The sequence below is a fragment of the Salvelinus sp. IW2-2015 genome, linkage group LG18, assembly GCF_002910315.2.
Source record: "Salvelinus sp. IW2-2015 linkage group LG18, ASM291031v2, whole genome shotgun sequence".
NCBI classification, from domain to species: domain Eukaryota; kingdom Metazoa; phylum Chordata; class Actinopteri; order Salmoniformes; family Salmonidae; genus Salvelinus; species Salvelinus sp. IW2-2015.
Window position 1 is genome coordinate 63489171 of NC_036858.1, and position 25891 is coordinate 63515061.

The 25891-nt window shown below is 43.8% G+C and overlaps 1 protein-coding gene across 1 annotated transcript; it reads left to right on the top strand.

Moving 5' to 3' along the window:
• The first annotated feature begins 900 nt into the window (after positions 1–900).
• LOC111977626 (myocardin-related transcription factor B) lies at positions 901–24679 on the top strand. Its single transcript, XM_024007169.2, has 12 exons — positions 901–1070; positions 10974–11039; positions 11125–11180; positions 11281–11518; positions 11802–11986; positions 13988–14128; positions 14748–15004; positions 15550–16636; positions 16762–16920; positions 17639–17785; positions 19269–19329; positions 19532–24679. The coding sequence occupies exons 1-12, from the start codon at positions 917–919 to the stop codon at positions 20041–20043; spliced, it is 3063 nt and encodes a 1020-aa protein (XP_023862937.1). The 5' UTR covers positions 901–916; the 3' UTR covers positions 20044–24679.
• Positions 24680–25891: the final 1212 nt, after the last annotated feature.

A 25891-nucleotide genomic window follows, 5' to 3' on the forward strand; every position in this document is an offset into this window, starting at 1 on the left:
GCCTCGAGATTCACAGAAAACCCCAGATATGGTCAGCAGTATGGTGTTGGTTACAGATAACTTTTGTTTTCACAACAACCAAAAAAAATGGAGTGTGAGAGTCCATGTATAGCCATGTACCCCACTTTACCGATACGCTCGTAAAATCTTTGTCCTTTAAGTTGGTACATTGGTTGGTATGTTGGTGCTGGTTCTGAGTCCAGAGGCGAGGCAGAGAAAGGATGTTGCTGCATAGTGCCATGCCAATACCAACATGTCAGGGTTGTTCCACTTAGCTGTAGATGGATGTGGTTTGAAATGGCTGAATGGAGCTGATGGTGGAACGGGAGCCATCCGTCATACACTGGTTATGAGGTTATTGGGAGCTATGGTTACCCAACTGTTTGTTTTGCTCCCCCTAAAGCAGTTCCATTCCCACTGTTTCAAACCACCATCATGACGTGATTTCCAGATTATAAGGCAGTAGGGGAACTCTGGATTTGATGCATTCAGCTTCTTTCTTATTATGACTGTTGTTTAAAACAATTATTTCACTCATACACATGCATCACTAGCTCCTAAATGAATAACATGGGTAGAGAGCTCTTCCAGATGGTAGATTCTATATTAGACCTTCCATACCACCACGCCCAGTAGGTTGAAGAGTCATACCATTGATGCCAACCTGGTAATCATGTTGAGTTGAGAAGAACACTGTTATCCCAGGGCATGTTGTAACATTCTTCACTGATTTTAAAATGCAGTAGTAAAAGTTGATTCTGCCTTTTTCATCGCTTCCCTGTTCTTTGTGTCTTGTTCAAATAAACCTGGATCCTCTTCTCTCTTCCCATGCAGATATCACGTGACATCACCGTGGGACGATAACTGCTCCTGCTGGTTGCCAGGGAGACTCCTGACCCCCAGCCCCCCTGTGGAGATGGAGCACCAGGGGCTGCTCGGAGCAGAGGGGGATTGTGGGATGTTGGGTCTGCTGGTGCCCAGTCCCCAGAGTGAGGCGGTTACCCATGAGCTGGAGGAGCTGTCCCTACAGCCCAGTAACAACCTGCCCCCCCTCAATGAACGCAAGAATGGTGAGTGGGGAGGAAAGACACACACACACACACACACACACACACACACACACACACACACACAGTGAAACAGACTCAGTGGTTATAGTCAGTCATTATAAGGAATCGGCTGTCTAGCATGCATTGCAGGCTAACCATTACTCACACAGCCCAGTTGTTGTTCTGGCAGCTCTATGGGTCTGGCTAAGGCACTGATGAATGAACACATGATTACTAGGTTGAACAGGGCTTTAGAAACGCCATTCTGTTTGCCAGGTCCTAATGACAGCTTAGATGGCTTAAATGAGAATTCCACCCCAAAACGATCTCTCATTAGTCCATTGTTGATATAGTCCCACATTTTTTTTGCATGTCAGCAATAGATGATATATATAAACTCAGCAAAAAAAGAAACGTCTTCTCACTGTCAACTGCGTTTATTTTCAGCAAACTTGACATGTGTAAATATTTGTATGAACATAACAAGATTCAACTGCTGAGACATAAACTGAACAAGTTCCACAGACATGTGACTAATAGAAATGGAATAATGTGTCCCTGACCAAAGGGGGGGGGGTCAAAAACAAAAGTAACAGTCAGTATCTGGTGTGGCCACCAGCTGCATTAAGTACTGCAGTGCATCTCCTCCTCATGGACTGCACCACATTTGCCAGTTCTTGCTGTAAGATGTTACCCCACTCTTCTACCAAGGCACCTGCAAGTTTCCGGACATTTCTGGGGGGTATGGCCCTAGCCCTCACCCTCCGATCCAACAGGTCCCAGACGTGCTCAATGGAAGATCCGGGGTCTTCGCTGGCCATGGCAGACCACTGACATTCCTGTCTTGCAGGAAATCACGCACAGAACGAGCAGCATGGCTGGTGGCATTGTCATGCTGGAGGGTCATGTCAGGATGAGCCTGCAGGAAGGGTACCACATGAGGGAGGAGGATGTCTTCCCTGTAACGRACAGCYTTGAGATWGCCTGCAATGACAACAAGCTCAGTCCGATGATGCTGTGACACACCGCCCCAGACCATGACGGACCCTCCACCTCCAAATRGATCCCGCTCCAGAGTACAGGCCTCGGTGTAACGCTCATTCCTTCGACGATAAACGCGAATCKGACCATCACCCCTGGTGAGACAAAACCATGACTCGTCAGTGAAGAGCACTTTTTGCCAGTCCTGTCTGGTCCAGCGACGGTGGGTTTGTGCCCATAGGCGACATTGTTGCCGGTGATGTCTGGTGAGGACCTGCCTTACAACAGGCCTACAAGCCCTCAGTCKAGCCTCTTTCAGCCTATTGCGGACAGTCCGAGCACTGATGGAGGGATTGTGCGTTCCTGGTGTAACGCAGTTGTTGTTGCCATCCTGTACCAGTCCCGCAGGTGTGATGTTCGAATGTACAGATCCTGTGCAGGTGTTGTTACACGTGGTCTGCCACTGCGAGGACGATCAGCTGTCCGTCCTGTAGTGCTGTCTTAGGCGTCTCACAGTACGGATATTGCAATTTATTGCCCTGGCCACATCTGTAGTCCTCATGCCTCCTTGCAGCATGCCTAAGGCACTTTCACGCAGATGAGCAGGGACCCTGGGCATCTTTCTTTTAGTGTTTTTCAGAGTCAGTAGAAAGGCCTCTTTAGTGTCCTAAGTTTTCATAACTGTGACCTTAAATGCCTACCGTCTGTAAGCTGTTAGTGTCTAATGACCGTTCCACAGGTGCATGTTCATTAATTGTTTAATTCTAATGATCTTATCCCCTGCAGCAGAGGTAACTCTGGGTCTTCCTTTCCTGTGGTGGTTCTCATGAGAGCCAGTTTCATCATAGCGCTTGATGGTTATTTCAGTTTTGATGTCTTCACGATTATTCTACAATGTAAAAAATAAAGAAAAACCCTGGAATGAGTAGGTGTGTCCAAACTTTTGTGTGTGTACACAACAGGCCTACAAGTCCTCAGTCTAGCCTCTCTCAGCCTATTGTGGACAGTCTTGAGCACTGATGGAGGGATTGTGCACACACACACATATATTTATATATACACATAAGTATTTTTTTACCCCTTTTTTCTCCCTAATTTCMTGATATCCAATTGGTAGTTAGTCTTGTCCCATCGCTGCAACTCCCGTACGGACTTGGGAGAGGCGAAGGTCGAGAGCCATGCGTCCTCCAAAACACGAACCTGCCAAGCCGCGCTGCTTCTTGACACACTGCTCGCTTAACCCGGAAACCAGACGCACCAATTCGTCAGYGGAAACACCGTACAACTGGCGTCCGAAGTCAGCGRGCATGCGCCTGGCCCGCCACAAGGAGTCGCTAGAGCGTGGTGGGACAAGGACATCCCTAAGTTTTTTTATATATATATATATAACAGAAATACTGCCGGTATGACTCATTTTGCATCATGTAATGCTACATTTAGAAAATGTAATTGCTCAACCGTCGTATGCTTACATTCGCATCTCTCCRTTCTCCCAGAATGCATCGCTCCCTTTGTGACACAGGGACAGGGCAGATATAGGACATGACAATGACATTAATACATGCTGTTACCTAAATAGTTAACTATCGAGATAACTAGGCTATATGTTTTGAATTTGCTATCTAGTTAGTCTGTTGTCTGTCATTATTTATTTTATAGGCTAGCCTACCTGCTGCCGCAATGCCTCCACCTTTTCATAAACATATGAACCCTGTTCGCTGACCAAAAATGTGCTATAAATCGGCAAATGACTCACTAACTAACAAGGATTATCAACAAATGTGGCTGCACGCGGCTCCGTGATTGAAAGACTGCCAATGCCTCTCAATGCAATAATTCTATTCCGATGAGCTCTTCAGAGATTGAGAGAACAGTGTGCAACACATAACATCCAGAGGGTTTTGATCCAATTCTGATAGACTAATTGTTTGATATTGTGATTTTGTTTTTTTTACTTGTCCATTCCGGACAACTTCAGACTATATGCTGCTTGCCAGACGTATTATTACTATTATTTTGACTTGTCCCGGACAAGGGCATAAGCATTAATGGCAAGCCCTGATACACCTCTTCCCACACATCACATGCACTTCAGACATTGAGCAACTGGAGAAACTACATACTGTTAAAAGATTAACCACAAGGGAGTTGTGAAAGTGTCAGACTCCTTGGAATCCTGGTCAGAATCTCTTACCCTCATAGCTGACCTGGACTGAGTTCACTGAGCCGACCCACAGCTTAGGAAACATTGCTGAGACTGGCTGTGTGTGTGTGTGTGTGTGTGTGTGTGTGTGTGTGTGTGTGTGTGTGTGTGTTAACTCAGCCCTACATAGACCAGTGTTCACATAACACTGTGACTGACAGTCTGGTCAGGGTGTTCCCCAGAGGTCAGTGTTGTTACCCCATTGAAATGTGAATCAGCCAGACAGACCCTAGTGTCACTTAGCTATTGTTATGACTTTCTGTTCTCCTAAAAGATGCTGTAAGGGTTGATGGGCGATCACTCACTGCAAGGGTTAACTTGAACCGATCCTGTTCTGCCTCTTGTTTCTCACTGATGGGTTGATTGCTACTGACTGATGAGGACAGGTACAATCCATCAACTGAAGCATACCAACAGAAACAGTCAGAGAGCGAGAAAGCGAGTGAAAGAGGGAGGGGGTAGTGGTTGATCTGCCTACAAGAGAGAAAAATTGAGAGAGAGAGGAGTATTTGAATAGCGCATTGAGAGAATATCAAGGCATGCATATCCTGGCAGACTTTGAGTCTGGTGGTTCATCTCTCCTGTAGCTCTCTGTGAACTAACAGACTGACATATGGGACGGCAGTTAGTCTGTAGCATTCAGACCTTCCAGAGCTCCCTCAGCTCTGTCCTACGTGGCTGATATTAACTATGGCTTGTCTGAATGTGGAGACCCCCTCCGTCTGCAGGGACCGATTCAGATCAGGTGACTCTCTCGCTGGCTCACTCAGCACCCTCTTCTTACTTTTGCTTGTTTGTGGTTCTGGAGTATCAATTTGTTGAGACATAGCGCTTTGGGTAGGGTGTGGTTTAGACCCCTGTATAGGCCAACTGAGTGTATAGGCCAGATACCTTAGGAGATTCTCCACTTATTCTGTTTCTTCGGTTGTGGCTTTTTTGGCAGTGGCGCATTCAGTGAGACTTGTGATTCAGTGAGCGAGGGGCATTTCCATGTAAAAAGCTCCAATAGCACTAATATGTGAAGTTTATCAAATTTGGTGTCAAATGAAAGCTAAGAGTCTATATTTTGGAGAAATTAATCCCTATATACAGTACCAGTCAAAGGGTTGGACAKACCTACTCATTCAAGGGTTTTTCTTTATTTTTACTATTTTCTACATTGTAGAATAATAGTGAAGACATCGAAACTATTAAATAACACATATGGAATCATGTAGTAACCAAAAAAGTGTTAAACAAATCAACATATATTTGAGATTCTTCAAAAAGTAGCTAACCTTTGCCTTGATGACAGCTTTGCACACTCTTGGCATTCTCTCAACCAGCTTCAATGCTTTTCCAACAGTCTTGAAGGAGTTCCCACATATGCTGAGCACTTGTTGCCTGCCTTTCCTTCACTCTGCGGTCCAACTCATCCCAAACCAGCTCAATTGGGTTGAGGTCAGGTGATTGTGGAGGCCAGGTCATCTGATGCAGCACTCCATCACTCTCCTTCTTGGTCAAATAGCCTTTACACAACCTGGAGGTGTGTTGGGTCATTGTTCTGTTGAAAAACAAAATTATAGTCCCACTAAGCGCAAACCAGATGGGATGGTGTATCGCTGCAGAATGCTGTGGTTGCCATGCTGGTTAAGTGTGCCTTGGGAACCACACATGCGGAGATCATCCGTTCACCTACTCTGCGTTTCACAAAGACAGAGATTGGAACCAAAAATAAAACATTTGGACTCATCAGACCAAAGGACAGATTTCCACCGGTCTAATGTTCATTGCTCGTTTCTTGGCCCAAGCAAGTCTCTTCTTCCTATTGGTGTCCTTTCGTAGTGGTTTCTTTGCAGCAATTTGTCCATGAAGGCCTGATTCACGCAGTCTCCCCTGAACAGTTGATGTGTCTGTTACTTGAACTCTGAAGCATTTATTTAGGGGCGGCAGGTAGCCTAGTGGTTAGAGCGTTGGACTAGTAACCGAAAGGTTAGATCAAATCCCTGAGCTGACAAGGTAAAAACCTGTCATTCTGCCCCTGAACAAGGCAGTTAATCCACTGTTCCTAGGCCGTCATTGAAAATAAGAATTTGTTCTTAACTGACTTGCCTAGTTAAATAAATAAATAGAGAAAAAATAATAAAGAACATTTGGGCTGCAATTTCTGAGGCTGATAACGCAAATGAACTCATCCTCTGCAGCAGAGGTAACTGAGTCTTTCTTTCCTGTGGCGGTCTTCATGAGAGCCAGTTTCATCATAGCGCTTGATGGTTTTTGCAACTGCACTTGAAGAAACTTTCAAAGTTCTTGACATGTTCCGCARTGACTGACCTTCATGTCTTAAAGTAATGATGGACTGTAATTTTTCTTTGCTTATTTGAACTGTTCTTGCCATAATATGGACTTGGTCTTTTACCAAATAGTGCTATCATCTGTATACCACCCCTACCTTTTCACAACACAACTGATTGGCTGAAACGCATTAAGAAATTCCACAAATTAACTTTTAACAAGGCAAACGTGTTAATTGAAATGCATTCCAGGTGACTACCTCATGTAGCTGGTTGAGAGAATGCCAAGAGTGTGCAAGGGTGGCTACTTTTTGAAGACTCAAATATAAAATATATTTTGATTTGTTTAACACTTTTCTGGTTATTACATGATACCATGTGTGTTATTGCATAGTTGTGATGTCTTCACTATTATTCTACAATGTAGAAAATAGTAAAAATAAAGAAAAAACAGTGAATGAATAGGTGTGTCCAAATTTTTGACTGGTACATTAGGAATAAGGAATAAGCAAAGGTTTAGATTTCTGATCAAACAGATGGAAAAGGGGTCTCAGACAACATCTAGCAGAAAAGTATTTTGAAATACATCAATACACATTAATGTTGAACTAATATCAACACTTAAATTTAGTTTTGGAGCATTTTTGTCTGCCTTCTGTAACTTTAAGAAACATTGCCTTGGGCCTTGTAATTCTGCCCCAATATCTTTAAGATATTTTCTAATCTCTCCCTCATGAGGAGGGAGGAAAATGAAAGTTCACAGAAGTAACAAGCAAAGGTAGACCTACCAATTAGGTTTGTTTTTACTAATAAAACAATTTGGTTTATGATTTATTAAGTGATTATAACATGAAATTCTGTTACCAAATCGGTAACAGAATGACCAAAAAAACATTTAACAGAATGACTGCAACTGAATTGGCTACAATGGGAATTCATAGTAGTCACAAACCCACAATCGGGTCACCTGCTACTGTCCTCCCTTCCACTGGCATACTGTTGTGTTCAGCTCATAATTGTTTTATTTCTGTCACATGGTGGTCAAACCAAGACTAGTAAACCTCTTCCTCTCTCTCTCCAGTTAATGTCACCTCTCCCAGCTCTTACTGACACCTAACCATGCTCGTACTAACCGGCTCTTACTAACCGACTCATACTAACCGGCTCTTACTAACCTGACACCGAGTAATGCAAAACACTCACCAGAAAACATTTTTGTAACAGAATCCGTTCTATAATGGCGAAAATCGAACTTCTCTTTCGGTGTTGCTGTTAGCCAAACTACCGGTGGAAAGCAGCATTTATTTTGACTATCCGGATATACAAAAAATGTCATTATTTGAATAGTAAAATATTTTTTAAATACCATCCCTACTATACAGTAGAGTACAGTAAAGCACACGAGTACAGTATCATTTACTGTATTGTACTGAACAATACTCTGTTTTACTGTACTGTGATGTCCAAACTTATGAAACCTAGACGTCTATGATTGGTTCAGATTTGTTCCGGACCAAATTTGGTCTTGTTTGGGGGCAGAGCTCATTAGAATAAAAGCCAGTGTGTAGAATTATACCCAGATATGCAAAGGAGGATATTGCATATTTTTACCTTTTTGTGTACCTATTCAAGATACATCACCATGAAGAGAATAACATTCACATTTATAAATGTATTACAGATCAGGCAACCTTGATGTCATTCTGTTAATGTAATTTTCTTAACGGGTGTTAATCCACTTCACGTACTGTAGTTCGACAACCAAAAGAGATGTTTTGAAACACAAGTTGTCATGTCATAGCTGACACTCCATTCTTTCTGCAGACATCTTCGAAAATTAATTCGGAGTAGATATTTAAGAGTTTTTGGAAAATGTGGTCACATAAAAATACTGAGGTGGACTTTACGGTCATTCTGTTACCAAACATTATACTTCCACTGTACTTTGAGTAAATGTGTTTTTGTAACATTTTCAGTGTAAATTGTTAAAAGTAGTCCTTGTGCATAGACTTGTACAGTTGAAGTAAGAAGTTTACATACACTTAGGTTGGAGTCATTAAAACACGTTTTTCTCCACACATTTCTTGTTAACAAACTATAGTTTTGGAAAGTAGGTTAGGACATCTACTTTGTGCATGACACAAGTAATTTTTCCAACAATTGTTTACAGACAGATTATTTCACATATAATTCACTGTATCACAATTCCAGTGGGTCAGAAGTTTACATACACTAAGTTAACTGTGCCTTTAAACAGCTTGGAAAATTCCATAAAATGATGTCATAGCTTTAGAAGCTTCTGATAGGCTAATTGACATAATTTGAGTCAATTGGAGGTCTACCTGTGTATGTATTTCAAGGCCTACCTTCAAACTCAGTGCCTCTTTGCCTGACAGCATGGGAAAATCAAAAGAAATCAGCCAAGAATTCAAAAAATAATTTGTAGACCTCCACAAGTCTGGTTCATCCTTGGGAGCAATTTCCAAACGCCTGAAGGTACCAGGTTCATCTGTACAAAGAATAGTACGCAAGTATAAACACCATGGGACCACGCAGCCGTCATACCGCTCAGGAAGGAGACGCGTTCTGTCTCCTGGAGATGAACGTACTTTGGTGCAAAAAGTGCAAATCAATTCCAGAACAACAGCAAAGGACCTTGTGAAGATGCTGGAGGAAACAGTTACAAACGTATCTATATCCACAGTAAAACGAGTCCTATATCGACATAACTTGAAAGGCTGCTCAGCAAGGAAGAAGCCACTGCTCCAAAACCGCCATAAAAAAAGCCAGACTATGGTTTGCAACTGCACATGGGGACAAAGATCGTACTTTTGAAGAAATGTCCTCTGGTCTGATGAAACAAAAATAGAACTGTTTGGCCATAATGACCATTGTTATGTTTGGAGGAAAAGGGGGGGGGCTTGCAAGCCGAAGAACACCATCCCAACCGTGAAGCACGGAGGTGGCAGCATCGTGTTGTGGGGGTGCTTTGCTGCAGGAGGGACTGGTGCACTTCACAAACTAGATGGCATCATGAGGAGGGAAAATTATGTGGATATATTGAAGCAACATCTCAAGACATCAGTCAGGAAGTTAAAGCTTGGTCGCAAATGGGTCTTCCAAATGAACAATAACCCCAAGCATACTTCCAAAGTTGTGGCAAGATGACTTAAGGACAACGAAGTCAAGGTATTGGAGTGGCCATCACAAAGCCCTGAACTCAATCCTATAGAAAATGTGTGGGCAGAACTGAAAAAGCGTGTGCGAGCAAGGAGGCCTACAAACCTGACTCAGTTACACCAGCTCTGTCAGGAGGAATGGGCCAAAATTCACCCAACTTATTGTGAGAAGCTTGTGGAAGGCTACCTCAAACGTTTGACCCAAGTTAAACAATTTAAAGGCAATGCTATCAAATACTAATTGAGTGTATGTACACTTCTGACCCACTGGGAATGTGATGAAAGAAATAAAAGCTGAAATATATCATTCTCGCTACGATTATTCTGACATTTCACATTCTTAAAATAAAGTGGTGATCCTAACTGACTAAGACAGAACATTTTTACTAGGATTAAATGTCAGGAATTGTGAAAAACTGAGTTTAAATGTATTTGGCTATGGTGTATGTAAAATTCYGACTTCAACTGTATGGTTTGTTAAACTTTGCAATTATTGGTTTTGTTTTTATTGGTCAATTATTGGTCTTTTAAAGTGAAAAATCATAGTCCATGACATTCTGTTACTGTGGAATTGCCCAGAGTGGATGGGAGGTTGTTTCTCGGTCAGATGAGGTGTCGGTCTGTTTGCTCAGATTGACTCTGAGGTCACAGGCTACTCAGTTAATCCAATGTCACATTGGGAGGTTTCGCCACTCTAAATTGTACAACTCAATGCATGTTCTGTATTAAGGAAGTAGGGTTGTTTTTTATCTGGGTAATCAATTTGGTTTCTTGGTTGCAGTAATGTTGTTTGTTGTAACAGGAAGGAAACACAGAGCTGCTATGGTAATCAATGTAGTCAAGTACATTTGAGCTTATTTCGCTGTTTAAAAAAAAAAAAATCTCGCATGTTTAGCCATTTGAGATAAAATCGCAATTCCCCCTGATTTCTGTTCCTGTACAATTTTCCAAGGACCAAAGAATGAAACAGTTTTAAGGAATGACATTATTGTTCAGATAAGGGATTAAAGTGAGATCAGTCACGTTCTTAATGAATGGACGGACTGGGTTAGCGGAGGACATTCCATTGGTCAGTGTTATGTGGTCACACTGCTGGCTAGAGTGGAAACGAGTAGTAGTTGTTGGTGGCKGTGGGGGTCCTAACTGCCCTGGTATGTGTCTAGCGGTCTATCAGAACCACATCCTGCTCCGAAACCTCAGTTACTCATGATGACTTCAGACCCTCCGATGCAGGCCGTCTCTGGTTGTTTACTGAAGGGTCTACCCTTCTCTCTCTCTTCTCCAACAGTCCTTCAGCTGAGGCTACAGCAGAGACGTACCCGTGAGCAGCTGGTAGACCAGGGCATAATGCCACGTGAGTATGGGTACTGCCACTTCATAAAGTCATAATGTAATTATCTGTCTGTTGATGAAGCTGACATGTGTTTCTGTCCATGCAGCTCTAAAGAGCCCAGCTGCATTCCATGAGCAGATACGCAGCCTGGAGAGAGCCCGGGTAAGAGCTCAGCCTTGCAAATACATTCCTTTAATATATTCAGTAACTTCTTGCATTGAAATTACTTGTCAATGCCCTGACCCCCTGTTCCCTTCCCCAGACTGAGAACTTCCTGAAGCACAAGATCCACAGCCGACCAGAGAGATCTGAGCTGGTCAGAATGCACATCCTCAAGGAGACTGGGGCAGAGCCCTCCCTGCAGGCCACCCAGATGAAGCTGAAGAGGGCCAGGCTGGCTGACGACCTGAATGAGAAGCTGGCTCAGCGCCCCGGTCCCATGGAACTGGTAGAAAAGAACATTCTGCCTGTAGAACCCAGCGTCAAGGAGGCCATCATTGGTGAGGGAGAGGAGAGGAGAGAGAGAGAGAGGGGTTGAGAGGAAGATGGTGATATGGAGCCGTATGTATCAAGTCTTAGTGTAGGAGTGCTGATTTTATGATCAGTTTTGTCTTTCTAGCTCACAATGAATAAGATTAGATGGACAGTCGAAATCTGATCCTAGATCAGCTCTAAACGGGCCCAGATCACACACTTCTTAGGCCTTTTCATTCACCTTTCTCTCTTTTTAACGTGGCCCTTAGTTAGTGTTCTGTATTAATGTTGACTGTGTTGGTCCCTCAGTAAACTACCCCAAAGCACTGGACGCCTACGGGTTTGAGGAGGACAGCGGGGATGTCCTGTCTCCAGAGCAGCCGGCCAGCCACGAGTCCCAGGCCGGCGCACCCTCCCCTGGGGAACCCCGCGCCCTGGAGACCCCCTGTCCACCACCGCTGCCCACCATAACCACCAACCATACCATTCTACAGGTAGGGACTAGGGAGGATCTTTATCAACTCAAATATCCTCTTGAAGGACAATACATATGCTTCATCATACCTAGTGTTGCAAAGGGAGGGTATATTACTGGAAACGTTCTAAGTTTACCAGTAAACTACCAGAATTTTGGTAGCTTTCAAGGTTTTTGGGGCATTGTAAAAGATGGCTTTTTAGGTGTCTGTAATTAAAATAATCAAATAGCATGATAAAAAAAAAAAATATGACAAAGCTGTAAAACAGAAATATAAACCAGTAACTTATTCAATACCATTGGTGTCCCGTGTAGCTCAGTGGGTAGAGCATGACAACACTGTGGGTTTGATTCCCATGGGGGACCAGTATGAAAATGTATGCACTCACTACTGTAAGTTGCTCTGGATAAGAGCGTCTGCTCAATTACTAAAATGTAAATGTAATAATGTGTTTTAATATGAGGGTTTCAGCATGGAACATCCTTTATAATTTTTATACACTTATTTATTTGACTTTGTCAATATGTCTTTGTTGTAAATGTTTTGGTGCCAAACTAGCAGTTGTGAAAAAAGTTAGTTGAAACATTGCAGAATTAATAGAAAAATAATGCCATTCTTGATTAGATGCTTTTTTCATTAATTAGGCAATTTTCTCTTGAACCATATGGTCTAGCCACTAGAAATGCCTGGACAATATGGACACAGGTATAAAATATGAATATTATAAATTACTGAATATTCCGGTAACTTTGGTAAATTACTGGTAGCTTTCCGTCCCAATTATATATACAGTGGGGAGAACAAGTATTTGATACACTGCTGATTTTGCAGGTTTTCCTACTTACAAAGCATGTAGAGGTCTGTACTCATCCTTCTTCTTCCTCCAAACACGGCGAGTGGAGTTTAGACCAAAAAGCTCTATTTTTTAATCATCAGACCACATGACCTTCTCCCATTCCTCCTCTGGATCATCCAGATGGTCATTGGCAAACTTCAGACGGGCCTGGACATGCGCCTGCTTGAGCAGGGGGATCTTGTGTGCACTGCAGGATTTTAATCCATGACGGCGTAGTMTGTTACTAATGGTTTTCTTTGAGACTGTGGTCCCAGCTCTCTTCAGGTCATTGACCAGGTCCTGCCGTGTAGTTRTGGGCTGATCCCTCACCTTCCTCATGATCATTGATGCCCCACGAGGTGAGATCTTGCATGGAGCCCCAGACCGAGGGTGATTGACCATCATCTTGAACTTCTTCTATTTTCTTCTATTTTCTAATAATTGCGCCAACAGTTGTTGCCTTCTCACCAAGCTGCTTGCCTATTGTCCTGTAGCCCATCCCAGCCTTGTGCAGGTCTACAATTTTATCCCTGATGTCCTTACACACTCTCTGGTCTTGGCCATTGTGGAGAGGTTGGAGTCTGTTTGATGAGTGTGTGGACAGGTGTCTTTTATACAGGTAACGAGTTCAAACAGGTGCAGTTAAACAGGTAATGAGTGGAGAACAGGAGGGCTTCAAAGAAAAACTAACAGTCTGTGAGAGCCGGAATTCTTACTGGTTGGTAGGTGATCAAATACTTATGTCATGCAATAAAATGCAAATGAATTACTTAAAAATCATACAATGTGATTTTCTGGATTTTTGTTTTAGATTCCGTCTCTCACAGTTGAAGTGTACCTATGATAAAAATTACAGACCTCTACATGCTTTGTAAGTAGGAAAACCTGCAAAATCGGCAGTGTATCAAATACTTGTTCTCCCCACTGTATATTGTTTTATTTTACCTTTATTTAACTAGGCAAGTCAGTTAAGAACAAATTCTTATTTTCAATGACAGCCTAGAAACAGTGGGTTAACTGCCTTGTTCAGGGGCAGAACGATAATGATAATACCCCTCGTTCTTTGTCTACCCCTGAAGGATTGTAATAATTAAGAATTGAGGTAAATAAAATTAACATGAAACATAGGCTTACCTGTTATGACTGAAATGTTAATGTTTTCCTCTCTTCTTTTTCTGTCCCAGCCCTTCCCTGTTGTCAGCCAGGCAACAGCAGACTTCCTCAAAGCTCTCTCCACCAATGAGCCACCAGTTAGTCGCCCAGCTCCCGCACCTCAGCCAATAACCACTGTTGCTTCTCAAAAGCCAGGGCCCACCCTAGTGAAAGTAAGCAGGCACGTTATTCTGTCTACTGTTTAGTGAAGTAGACTTTCCAAAAATCTAAGTTCACATTGAAACAAAAGCTCAGTCTTTGAACTAGCATTGAATCCAAATCGCTGAATAAATAAAGGTGTTTTACATTTTTTGAATCTTTCTGTACTCAAATCTGAATTCAATCATCTTCCAGTTATTGAAAAATACCGTGCTTGAGTCACTTCTAAACACATATTGTCAGAGTTGACCCTGTTCATTAAAACAAGTCTAAAACTAACCAAACTACTATAACCTGTTGAAATGGGAGACAACACACAGCCAATCAGTTGCACTAAAAGACACCAACTGACCTTTCTGCCTAGAGCGTACAGACTGACCCTGTAGTCTACCAGGGTTCATTTCTCCACTTCTTAACTGGAATGTGCCCACTGGTAAAAACATAACTTTTAACCCAAAAACGAAATCCCTTTTTAGATGACAGTTGTTTTTATGTCAATGTATTTTATTTTTTATTTTGTGGAGAGCATCTCGTGTCATATTGTTATGCAATTATGTTTTATATAAAGAACTTGTAGCTTTGAAGCATGTGCATCTTCTTTATCTTGGCGTTTCTCCTCTTCTCATCCCACAGCAGAGCCAGCCCAGGCAGCCGGGGGAGAGGAATCGCAGTAAGAAGGGCAAGGAGCCCAAGCCCCGGATCAAGAAGTTAAAGTACCACCAGTACGTCCCCCAGGACCAGAAACAGGAGGCCAGCGAAGCCCCCATGGACTCATCCTACGCCAAGATCCTCCACCAGCAGCAGCTCTTCCTCCAGCTGCAGATCCTCCACCAGCAGCAGCAGCAGCAGCAGCACTATAACTACCACACCATCCTCCCAGCACCCTTAAAGTAGGATATTACTGTCATTTCAGGGACAAAGTATGTTCATAATCACTTCTGACACTCCTAGGGGCAAATCCTAAGTTCTACTTTGTCAATGGGAGACCAAGTGAAAATGTTATTTAAATGGACCGGATCCGTCTACCTGTTGTTCAAACTAAGGTTTACAAGAGAACATTATGTTAGCTGGAAAGTACCTAAAAAGCAACCCAGCTGTTGATGTTTCCAATGTCCCAAATAGCAAATGGACAATTAGCTAGTTTCCAATAACAAATCCTCTGTAATGATATTAATAACCTGCAGGATGTTGTCTTAGTGGGAGTCCAAGGCCCATTAGAACTGTGTATGTCAGTTATTGTTGGAACTCTGCATTGTTCCATTGACTGACTGTGTACTGAGGCACCAGGCAGAGGAACCTCCTTAGTTCCCTTCACATTGCCAACACTCTTTCTCTCTCTCTCTCCCACATTTCCCTTCTCCCTCCTTCGTCATCTCTCACTCCACCATCTTTACTCTCCCTCCTTCCCCTTGTTTTGCTTCCTCTCTTCCTTCAGGCCTGTAGCTGAGGGTCAGAGCAGCGCTGTGAACGGTCTGCCAACCTCTATAGTGGTGTCCCTGCCGCCTACCGTCACTGTCCCGCCTCCCACCCCTGTCCGCCCCAACAGCATATCCAACCGCAAGCCTGGCCACCTGTCCCCCAACCTGGAGGACATGAAGGTGGCCGAGTTGAAACTGGAGCTGAAGTTGCGAAGTCTCCCTGTGTCAGGGACCAAGACTGATCTCATTGAGAGGCTGAAGCCTTACCAGGAGAGCCCCAGCACCCCAGCTCTGACCCCCGGCCCGAACACCCTCCCATCCTCAGTCCCCATGGAGGTCAGCTCATCCCCCGCACTTCTCCTAGCTGCCCATCAGTTGGCACCAGAGAGCATGAGCTCCACACCCCCAGTATCCCCAATCCCCACAGACCTCTCCACCATTAGAGACAACAGAGGGGTGTCCGAGCTATTTTGCGACCCCCAGAGGGTTAGTCCCGGTCGTGCAGGCGTGGAGATGTCCCCCCTGAGGCCGGGTGTCCCGGAGGAGAAGGATTCGCGGCTCCATGAGAAGGAGCGTCAGATCGAGGAGCTGATGAGGAAGCTGGAGCAGGAGCAGAGGCTGGTGGAGGAGCTGAAGATGCAGCTGGAGGTGGAGAAGACCCAGCCTCTACAGGGACCCTCCACAGACTCTGTCCCCGTGATCCAGACCTCCAACAAGGTCAAACTGGAAGACAGGGTCCTCCCTAACTGCTCAGCAATGGGTACTGCAAACATGGCTCCCCAGACTCACCCTCACTCTCTTCCCACTGTGGTGAAGCTGGAGGATGTGCTCTGCAACTCCCAGCCCCTGCACCAGCCCTACCTCACCCCCACCCTGCCCCAGTTCTTCATCAGCCACCAGGTTGTAGGCCAGCCTGGCACCCAGACCCTGCTTGCAGCCCAGGATGGCACTACCCAGATCCTCCTGCCTGTCCTCCAGGCTACGATATCAAATCAAGCCCCAGGCCTGATCCAGGCCTCAGTGCCCCAGGTACACACCACCAAGATGGAGACTCGGCAGGCCTCAACTCAACAGCAGATACTTAATCATAACCACATGCTGCAGGTAAGTCATACCACACCAGAACCAGTTCCTGGAAAATATGGATCTGAAACCTGCTTGAAATGAGATCTAGTAGAATTGGTGATGAAGTTAAGGTTAACCCCTTATTGTGTGTCTCTCTTCTACAGTCTTTCACAGCGTGCAACGGCCCTGGCTCTGGGATGGTGGAGAACCAGACAGGGCCTGACATGCATCCCCAGTGTTTCCTGAGAAGCTCCCCAGATAACAGGCTCTCTCCCCGGGGGGCTTCACCCAACCACACCCTCTCCAATGGGCCTGTCAACAAGGTACACTTAGGTGTATTATTAGGAAAACATCATCCTCTAGGCTAAATGTGATGCAAAATACACATTGTAAACCGTCAACCTTTCCAGTTCCACTTTCTCCCTCAAATACTGTTAAATCTTACATTGGTTATATGAGTCGTTGTTATAGTCAAGGTAGGTTGTGTTGTTATAGACAAGGTAGGTTGTGTTGTTATAGACAAGGCAGGCTGTGGTGGTTATAGACAAGGCAGGCTGTGGTGGTTATAGACAAGGCAGGCTGTGGTGGTTATAGACAAGGCAGGCTGTGGTGGTGATAGACAAGCAGGCTGTGGTGGTATAGACAAGGCAGGCTGTGGTGGTTATAGACAAGGCAGCTGTGGTGGGTATAGACAAGGCAGGCTGTGGTGGTTATAGACAAGGCAGGCTGTGGTGGTATAGACAAGGCAGGCTGTGGTGGTTATAGACAAGGCAGGCTGTGGGGGTTATAGACAAGGCAGGCTTGTGGTGGTTATAGACAAGGCAGGCTGTGGTGGCTATAGACAAGGCAGGCTGTGTGGTTATAGACAAGGCAGGCTGTGGTGGCTATAACAAGGCAGGCTGTGGTGGTTATAGACAAGGCAGGCTGTGGTGGCTATAGACAAGGCAGGCTGTGGTGGCTATAGACAAGGCAGGCTGTGGTGGCTATAGACAAGGCAGGCTGTGTTTGTTCAATGCTTTTATCTTCCTTCTCTTCCTCCAGTCCCCCTCTCCATCTCCATCCCAGCCCACCTTCATCCTCCAACCCTCCTCCCTCGTGACCCAGCCCCCCATGACCAGGGAGCCCCCTCGCTACGAGGATGCAGTCATACAGACACGCAACCTGAAGCAGGCCAACAACCTCACACAGGTGAACACACACACTCAACAGTGGTGTAAAGTACTTAAGTAAAAATACTTTCAAGTAGTTTTTGGGGGTATCTGTACTTTACTATTTCTATTTTTGACAACTTTTACTTCACTACTTTCCTAAAGAAAATATTGTACTTTTTACTTCATACATTTTCCCTGACAACCAAAAGTACTCGTTACGTTTTGAATGCTTAGAAGGACAGGAAAATGGTCCAATTCACAGACTTATCAAGAGATCTGGTGGACTCACTAAACACACATGCGTTTGTAAATGATGTCTGAGTGTTGTAGTGTTCCCCTGTCTAAAAACAAAAAGAAAGAAAATGCTGCCGTCTGGTTTACTTTGTGAGGAATTCGGCCACCAGCTGCATCGAGTACTGCAGTGCATCTCCTCCTCATGGACTGCACCATATTTGCCAGTTCTTGCTGTGAGATGTTACCCCACTCTTCCTGCAAGTTCCCGGACATTTCTGGGGGGAATGGCCCTAGCCTTTACCCTCCGATCCAACAGGTCCCAGACGTGCTCAATGGGATTGAGATCCAGGCTCTTCGCTGGCCATGGCAGAACATTGACATTACTGTCTTGCAGGAAATCACGCACAGAACGAGCAGTATGGCTGCTGTATAGGCGACGTTGTTGGCAGTGATGTCTGGTGAGGACCTGCCTTACAACAGGCCTACAAGCCCTCAGTCCAGCCTCTCTCAGCCTATTGCGGACAGTCTGAGCACTGATGGAGGGATTGTGCGTTCCTGGTGTAACTCGGGCAGTTGTTGTTGCCATCCTGTACCTGTCCCGCAGGTGTGATGTTCGCATGTACCGATCCTGTGCATGTGTTGTTACGCGTGGTCTGCCACTGTCCGTCCTGTCTCCCTGTAGCGCTGTCTTAGGGATCTCACAGTACGGACATTGCAATTTATTGCCCTGGCCACATCTGTAGTCCTCATGCCTCCTTGCAGCATGCCTAAGGCACGTTCACGCAGATGAGCAGGGACCCTGGGCATCTTTCTTTTTACTAAGTTTTCATAACTGTGACCTTAAATGCCTACCGTCTGTAAGCTGTTAGTGTCTTAACGATCGTTCCACAGGTGCATGTTCATTAATTGTTTATGGTTCATTGAACAAGCATTGGAAACAGTGTTTAAACCCTTTACAATAAAGATGTGTGAAGTTATTTGGATTTTTACGAATTATCTTTGAAAGACAGGGTCCTGAAAAAGGGACATTTCTTTTTTTGATGAGTTTAGTATTTTACTGGGTGAATTTCACTTTTACTTGAGTCATTTTCTATTAAGGTATCTTTTACTTTAGTATGATATTTGGGTACTTTTTCCACCACTGCACTCATACAATAACACACACACATTCATAAATATATGAGATGCTCTCCGAAGTCCTGAGGGAATGTGTTGCTATTGGTCACACCTCAGACACTGTAATGCTATTGGTCATGCATCTCCTTACCTTTTTGTCTCTATCTCAGGTTTCCACGGCAACCAGCCAGGAGATGGACGACCTATTTGACATCCTGATTCAGAGTGGAGGTGAGAGTTCACAGCATCAGGAAAGGTTTACACCTTTAGCTCCTTGTCCTAACCCTGAAGGGACTGACTTAGTCATGACTATCTGGTCTTTTCATCTCTGTAAACAGTAATAAGGCTGCACTTTCTTATTCGACATTAACATTAAAGAAGACTGTGTTTTAATATAACTGATTAATTTCTCCCCATCTTCTGTTTCGTCCAGAGATCACTCCTTTCATCCAGCAGCCGGACCTTCTGTCCCTCGGCACCAAGACTGTTCCTATCACAGCCAACATCACTACCCTCCCTGTCAACACCGCCCTGTCCAGGCCCCCTCCACAGATCCAGGTAGCTCCCCCTCCCATCTCGCCCGTCGACCCACTCCATCTCCCAAGCCTGGCCTCCATGACCTCAGACAAGCAGTTGGAGGCCTTCCTGGAGGGAACCCTGAACGATCCGTCCCCAACCACGGACCTCCGCACCCTGGGTCTGATCGAGGAGCTGCAGTCCCAGCTTCTGGATCAACCCTACTCCCCCATGGACACCTCGGAGCTGTCCTTCTGCGACTCCACGTCTCCCCCCTCCTCCCTCAATATGGGCATGTCTGACACAGCCCTGGACAACATGGAGTGGCTCGACCTAACCATGCCGCCCGGCCCCGCGGGGGGGCTTACACCACTGGGGATTCCTTCAGACTTCCTGGATACACACGACCTGCAGCTGCACTGGGACTGATGGAGAGATGTATGAGGACAAGGATGGAGGGGAAAGGAGGAAAAGGATGGAGGGACCGAGAGAAGAGGAGGAGAGGAGTGTTTGAGGAAATGAAAAGGGATAGAGGCACTCAACATAAGAAATCCAGACTTGGTTAGTCAGGTTATAGTCCTGGTGCATTTTAAAACTTTATTTTTAACACAAAATTGTCTCGTTTATTTTTTGCCTAGGATGTCCTAGGATTGGCCAGCCGGTGATGGGGGCATTGGGTGTTGCTTATTAGAGTAGTGGGGCCAGAGCCAAATGAACAAGGATGCAGACATTATGGAAATATCCTGTAAATGATGGCGATATTTCAACCAGAACAAGGTTAGATGTTCCCTCAGCCCTCCTGGAGTTTTCATTGGGTTGTGCAAAGCTTTKACCATACAACTCCTGACAGTCAGCCTGTACGGTGGTCAGCTTGGCTTGCGGTGAACACATGGATGTGTTAACTTAGCATGCGTTTCACATCAGTCGTATGACAGGGTCTTCATCTACAGCCATTTCTCTGTGGACGCTGTTTGGTTATTACAGATCTGTTGTACACAAGCCACAACAGACAGCATAACTGACAGATGTAAACCTGACAAGAGTACAAGGCTGTGTTTAACACTGGTCTTTTATTGCGACATACCTATATTTGTGTTTTCTGACCCTTTTGATACATATTGTATTGGTTGAGACAGTTGGACTATTTAAGTAATGAACTGAACTGACGCCGAGAACAGACTCTTTCCTATTGGACAAGGAGGAGTAGTCTCCTCCCACTATGAGCTATGCACTAAGGAGGCGGGCCTTACACCTCCTTCATCTCACAAGGAAATGTGAATCACAGATAATGATTTTGTAGATTTAATGGTTTATTGAAACAATGTTGATCCACTTGTTGGTTATCTCAGTGTACTATCGCCTTCAGTTCAAGTCTAAGTTGATCCGTCTGAATGTAAATGGAGACTTTACATTGTTGGCAGCTTTATCTTCTGAAAGACAACTGACGTATCAGTGGGGAGGGACCAAATATGGTATCACACAGGTACACTACATACAGGTTAATGTGTGTACTTACTGTATGCTAGCCTGCTTCCATCTCTGTTTGTGCTCTTGCCAACTCTGTTACTCATTGTCAAGCCAGATATGTTTGGCATAGCAATGAGTGACAAGAAGGTGGCATGATGGCACAAAAAGACTGGCACTCAGGCTAACTGTATTCTTCAGTGTTTGACATGTTTTAATGTGGCTGCATGACCTCTGGAGAACAGAGGTGTTATACTTTTCTGTCTGTCCTGAATTCTGTCTGTCAACTCTCTGCACTTTGTCTCTGTGTGTCAGTGGTTCTGTCTCTGTGTGAGAAAGTATGCACGTGTCTAGAGCTGGGCGAAATGGCCAAAAACCAGGGGCGCAACTTTGGTTTTAGAAGTGGGGGGGACATAATAATTACRATTATTATTTCATTTTTTAATCCAGTCGAATAAACAATCCAGCCTACCCGACCGCTCGGAGGCGACCGCATGGTCCTAAAGCATGCCATTTGCCTGTTTTGTATCACATTGAAATGATAAAACGGGGGGACAAAAATGCAATTTCAGAATGTGGGGTAGACATGTCTCCCCCGTCCCCAGTGAAAGTTGCGCCCCTGCCTAAAACTCATTTCTATTTTTTTCAAACTTATGCGATTCCCAATATATATCAAAACACATGTTTTTGTTTTCTCTAAGCTTTGTTGTACAATTAAAGGTAAATACACTACATTTAAAACAGTCACCAATAGTCTAATCAATTCAGAGCTTGGTAAATTATACAGAAGCTGAATATATGCCTTCCACAAACATGAGACCCACTAATATTTACATTATTTTATGAAAATAGTTGTACTTGCTTTTATTGCAATTATCACTGATCTGGCTTTCAGGTCTGTCTAAAAAAAGGCCCTTTTTGTTACAAATTTAACCATAACCATGCATAATGCACGTTCACTAATCATGTAGCAGGCATTATAGAAAATGAACACGGGTCTCATAAACAGTCTCTCAAACACAAGCCCACGTGCTCGTGAGTAGTCAGCTAATATTTCTATTTCAGGTTTAGCCAACTTAGATCTACTTATAGTTTGACAAGTTCTGCAATTCAGCTAACAAGTCAAACCAGTTGTAATTGTTATAAACACACCCTTCTGTCCGTCTCCAACTGTATGAACAGCATGCTAGCCTGTCCACTGTTCACATGTTCAAATCAAGTGGCCTACCTTATTTCGCAGAATGAGAATGAGTTGCCAAATCCTTATATAATTGTTTTATGTGTATTGCATATTTATAAAACACAGACTAAACAGCTAGTATAGCAATGTTTATTTGACTAAAATGCTGCTAGCGGTACCGTAATGCGTGCGACAAACTGAGCATTCATTTTCCAGAATGAATGTTTATTGGTACATCCGTTTTAATAGTGTCTTTGCACGAAATTTGAAGAGTTGAAACGGTTCGAAAGGTTTACAACTTCTTTATTACAGTAAAATAGTGTCTCTGTGTGTTTCGTTGTCCATATGACCGATTTATGTTGTACCAAACCTCTAATGCAAATAACGAGTTGAAACCATTTGACAGAGATGAAGAAGTGATATCTCATCTTTGTTGTTGTGAGTGGTGGGGGGAGGTGCTTGGGAGAAAGAGGCGAAGCGAGAGGCTTCACTCTCGCCAAAATCTATCCAAAATAAGCCCAATGCGTTTCTATGCGCTTATTTTGAACCTGAGGATGTCGCCTGCCTTCCCGCTTTTGCGACAATGACTCCCATTGTTAGGGCGGAGACATGATGATCTCGTCATTATATACAGATCTCTGGTGTAAATGGGAAGGAGCGAACGAGACGAGATCAAAAAGATAACATGACAGCAAGCGGACATAAATGCTCATAAAAATGGAAAAAAAACTTGATTTACCTCAAATTAATGTTAAAAACATGAATTAGATATATCGCCCAGCCCTACATGTCTGTCTGTAAGTAAGAGTCCCTTATGTCTGTGTGTCTGCATGTGTGTCAGGGTTTCTTCTTGAATGCACGTTTTAATAAGTGTCTGATATCGGGCTATATTTGTCTCTGTCACTGAGTTGGCTGCAACTCATTTGAGTCCTCTTCATTTTTATGAAGTTGGACGTTCATCAGACAGCACTATCTTTGCCAAGTGAACACATTTTACAGGCTGAGTTTTTAAAAGGTTTGGCTCACAGAACAGCTTTTCTCTGACTGTTCCATCTGTCCTGTTTGGTTATATGGTCAAAACGCACACAGACACCCCCAGTGGTGTGCCCAGCATACAGGGTAAACTACAAGGGACTACACCGTAGTTTCTGGCATAGCTACCATTTTGTGGATGAATTCGACCATGAAGATGATGATTATATGTATGATACATTGAAACTAGGGTTGTGTAGTTCTACGTGGCATATCATGCCAAACGAGTTACTAATATTCAGTATCTCAACCCAAATATTATTCTGATCAATATTGTATAGAATGAATACGGTCGTACTGTACAGCACTTTAGAATACCATGGATTTTATTTTTCTGTCATTGTTTGAACAATCATTCTTATCCAACAAGTCAAACACTAATAATAACCTGTCAGGTAATAATGCCAAATACTGTACACACGGTCTCTGACCATTGGGAACCAAATGTTTGTAACTGTGGTTTAGGGCTAGTAAGGAATTATTTGTTCTTCAATTGTTGCCTAATAAGGCAGTGAAACATCAGTTAATATCTACTGTTGACCAACAAAAATGATCGTATTTCTAAAATGTTACAAAATCATCGTTTTTTTCTGTATATACGCAAGAGGAAGATTACTGTATATTGTTTTTACTATCCATATCAGAATTATATGACCAAGTGCATCAATGGACAAAATGTACATAGGTATGCTGMAAATGTGACAGTTGGATTCAAAACCATTTTGATTCTGAACCATGTCAAACCTGTGTACAGTCGGTTAGTCTTAATAGAATGTTAATGAAGCAATAAGGCCATGGCCTTACTCTTTTTATTGAACCTTAATTTAACTAGGCAAGTCAGTTAACAAATTCTTACAATGACGGCCTACCCCACCGGCCTAACCCTCCCCTAACCCAGATGACGCTGGGCCAATTGTGCGCCGCCCTTTGGGACTCCCGATCACGGCCGGTTGTGACACAGCCTGGGAACGAACCAGGGTCTGTAGTGACGCCTCTAGCACTGAGATGCAGTGCCTTTGACCAGTTGGTGCATTTTTCTATTTTGTCAGTACTTTATAACGAGATGTCACAGTACAGCAGATTCATCTTCAGCACTTGCCATATCAACATGTTGATCATTGCAAGCAAATATTGATTTGGGCTTACCTAATTCTGTGTTTTCTGTACTGTACTGTCTCCCACTCAACCGTTGTTCTTTGTCTGAATTGTTGCAACTAGTAAGACGTCTGCCAAGTCTCTGTCATCCTCTGTATGCCATACATACATTTTGCACATTGTGTACATATTTATTTAGATGTCATGCATATTTTTATACATGTGTAGCACAGCCATGATCTTTATTTTGTAAATAATATGAAAAAATATGTATATATGTACTGTATGCTTTTAGGTGTCAATAAATGGTGGTTTATTGTGAAAGTTTCCTAGCATCTGTGGCTGGAGGCTCACGTGGGATTTGGATCTGGGCTGCTGAGATTATTGTGACCGTACATTTTTACTGTGAATATCTTTTGAACTGTTCAGCTGTCAAAGCAAACAGCATCATACTCTATTGTATTATTATGTCAAAATAGTAAAACATTTGAGGAATTATTACATTTAGAAGTGATAACATGTAGTTCCACAAGATTAATCAAAACACTTGAAGGAGAATAGAACATTTTTGTATATAATCCAGTCTGTCGGTCTGTCAACAACATTTGTCAGGTTAATTCGGGGATGTTGACCTTTTTCACAGTAAAGAAAGGGGGAAGTAGAATATACAGGCCATTTGCATGACCAATACYTTGATTAGGCTTCAATAGTACCATTCTTATACGCTCTCTGGGAAGTACCAACATATATTCTCTCAAGAATATGCATTAACTGAGTTTACAAGCACCGATGAAGCTCTGAACAGGCTGCAGGAAACCTTCCCACTTGAAACAGAGCCCAGTACCCTGAGGGGAAGCAGACAAGCACACTAGGCTACGTACAGTGATGCCCAAGACCAGCTGATCGTAAATTGAGACAATATTCCTTCCGCCTCCCCCCAAAACAATCTAGATTCTATTGTCCCCAAGTAACTGTTCTTCTCTAGGAAGTAAGGATAGAATTAGCCAATGGTAAATAAGTTACATGGACAATGAAATGCCAATATAAAAGAGGAAATACAGTGTCAATAACTGTCAGTAATTGTTCTATGGGTGTGTGTAGGTGAGAGGGTGTGAGTGGGTATATGTGTGTGGGTGTCTGTCACAGAAGGTTGGTGGCACCTTAATTGGGGAGAACAGGCTTGTGTTAATGATGAGTGGAATGATATCAAACATGGTTTGCAGGTGCTTGATGGCATTCCATTTGCTCTGTTCTGGCCATTGTTATGAGCCGTTCTCCCCTCAGCACCCTCCTGTGGTGTGTGTGGATATGAAGAGGAGAGGGAGGGTGAATATGTGTTGGAGGGCGGGAGAGTGATGCATAGAGGGGTGTTGGTCGGTCTGAGAAGAGGGGAGGAGGAAAAGATGGAGGTTGGGATAAACTTGGCCTGGGAGGGTAAGGGAGGGCAAGGAGGAGAGGTGGTGACAAGCCTGGCTTTGGGGAGGTAAGGCGGAGTAAGGATGCGGA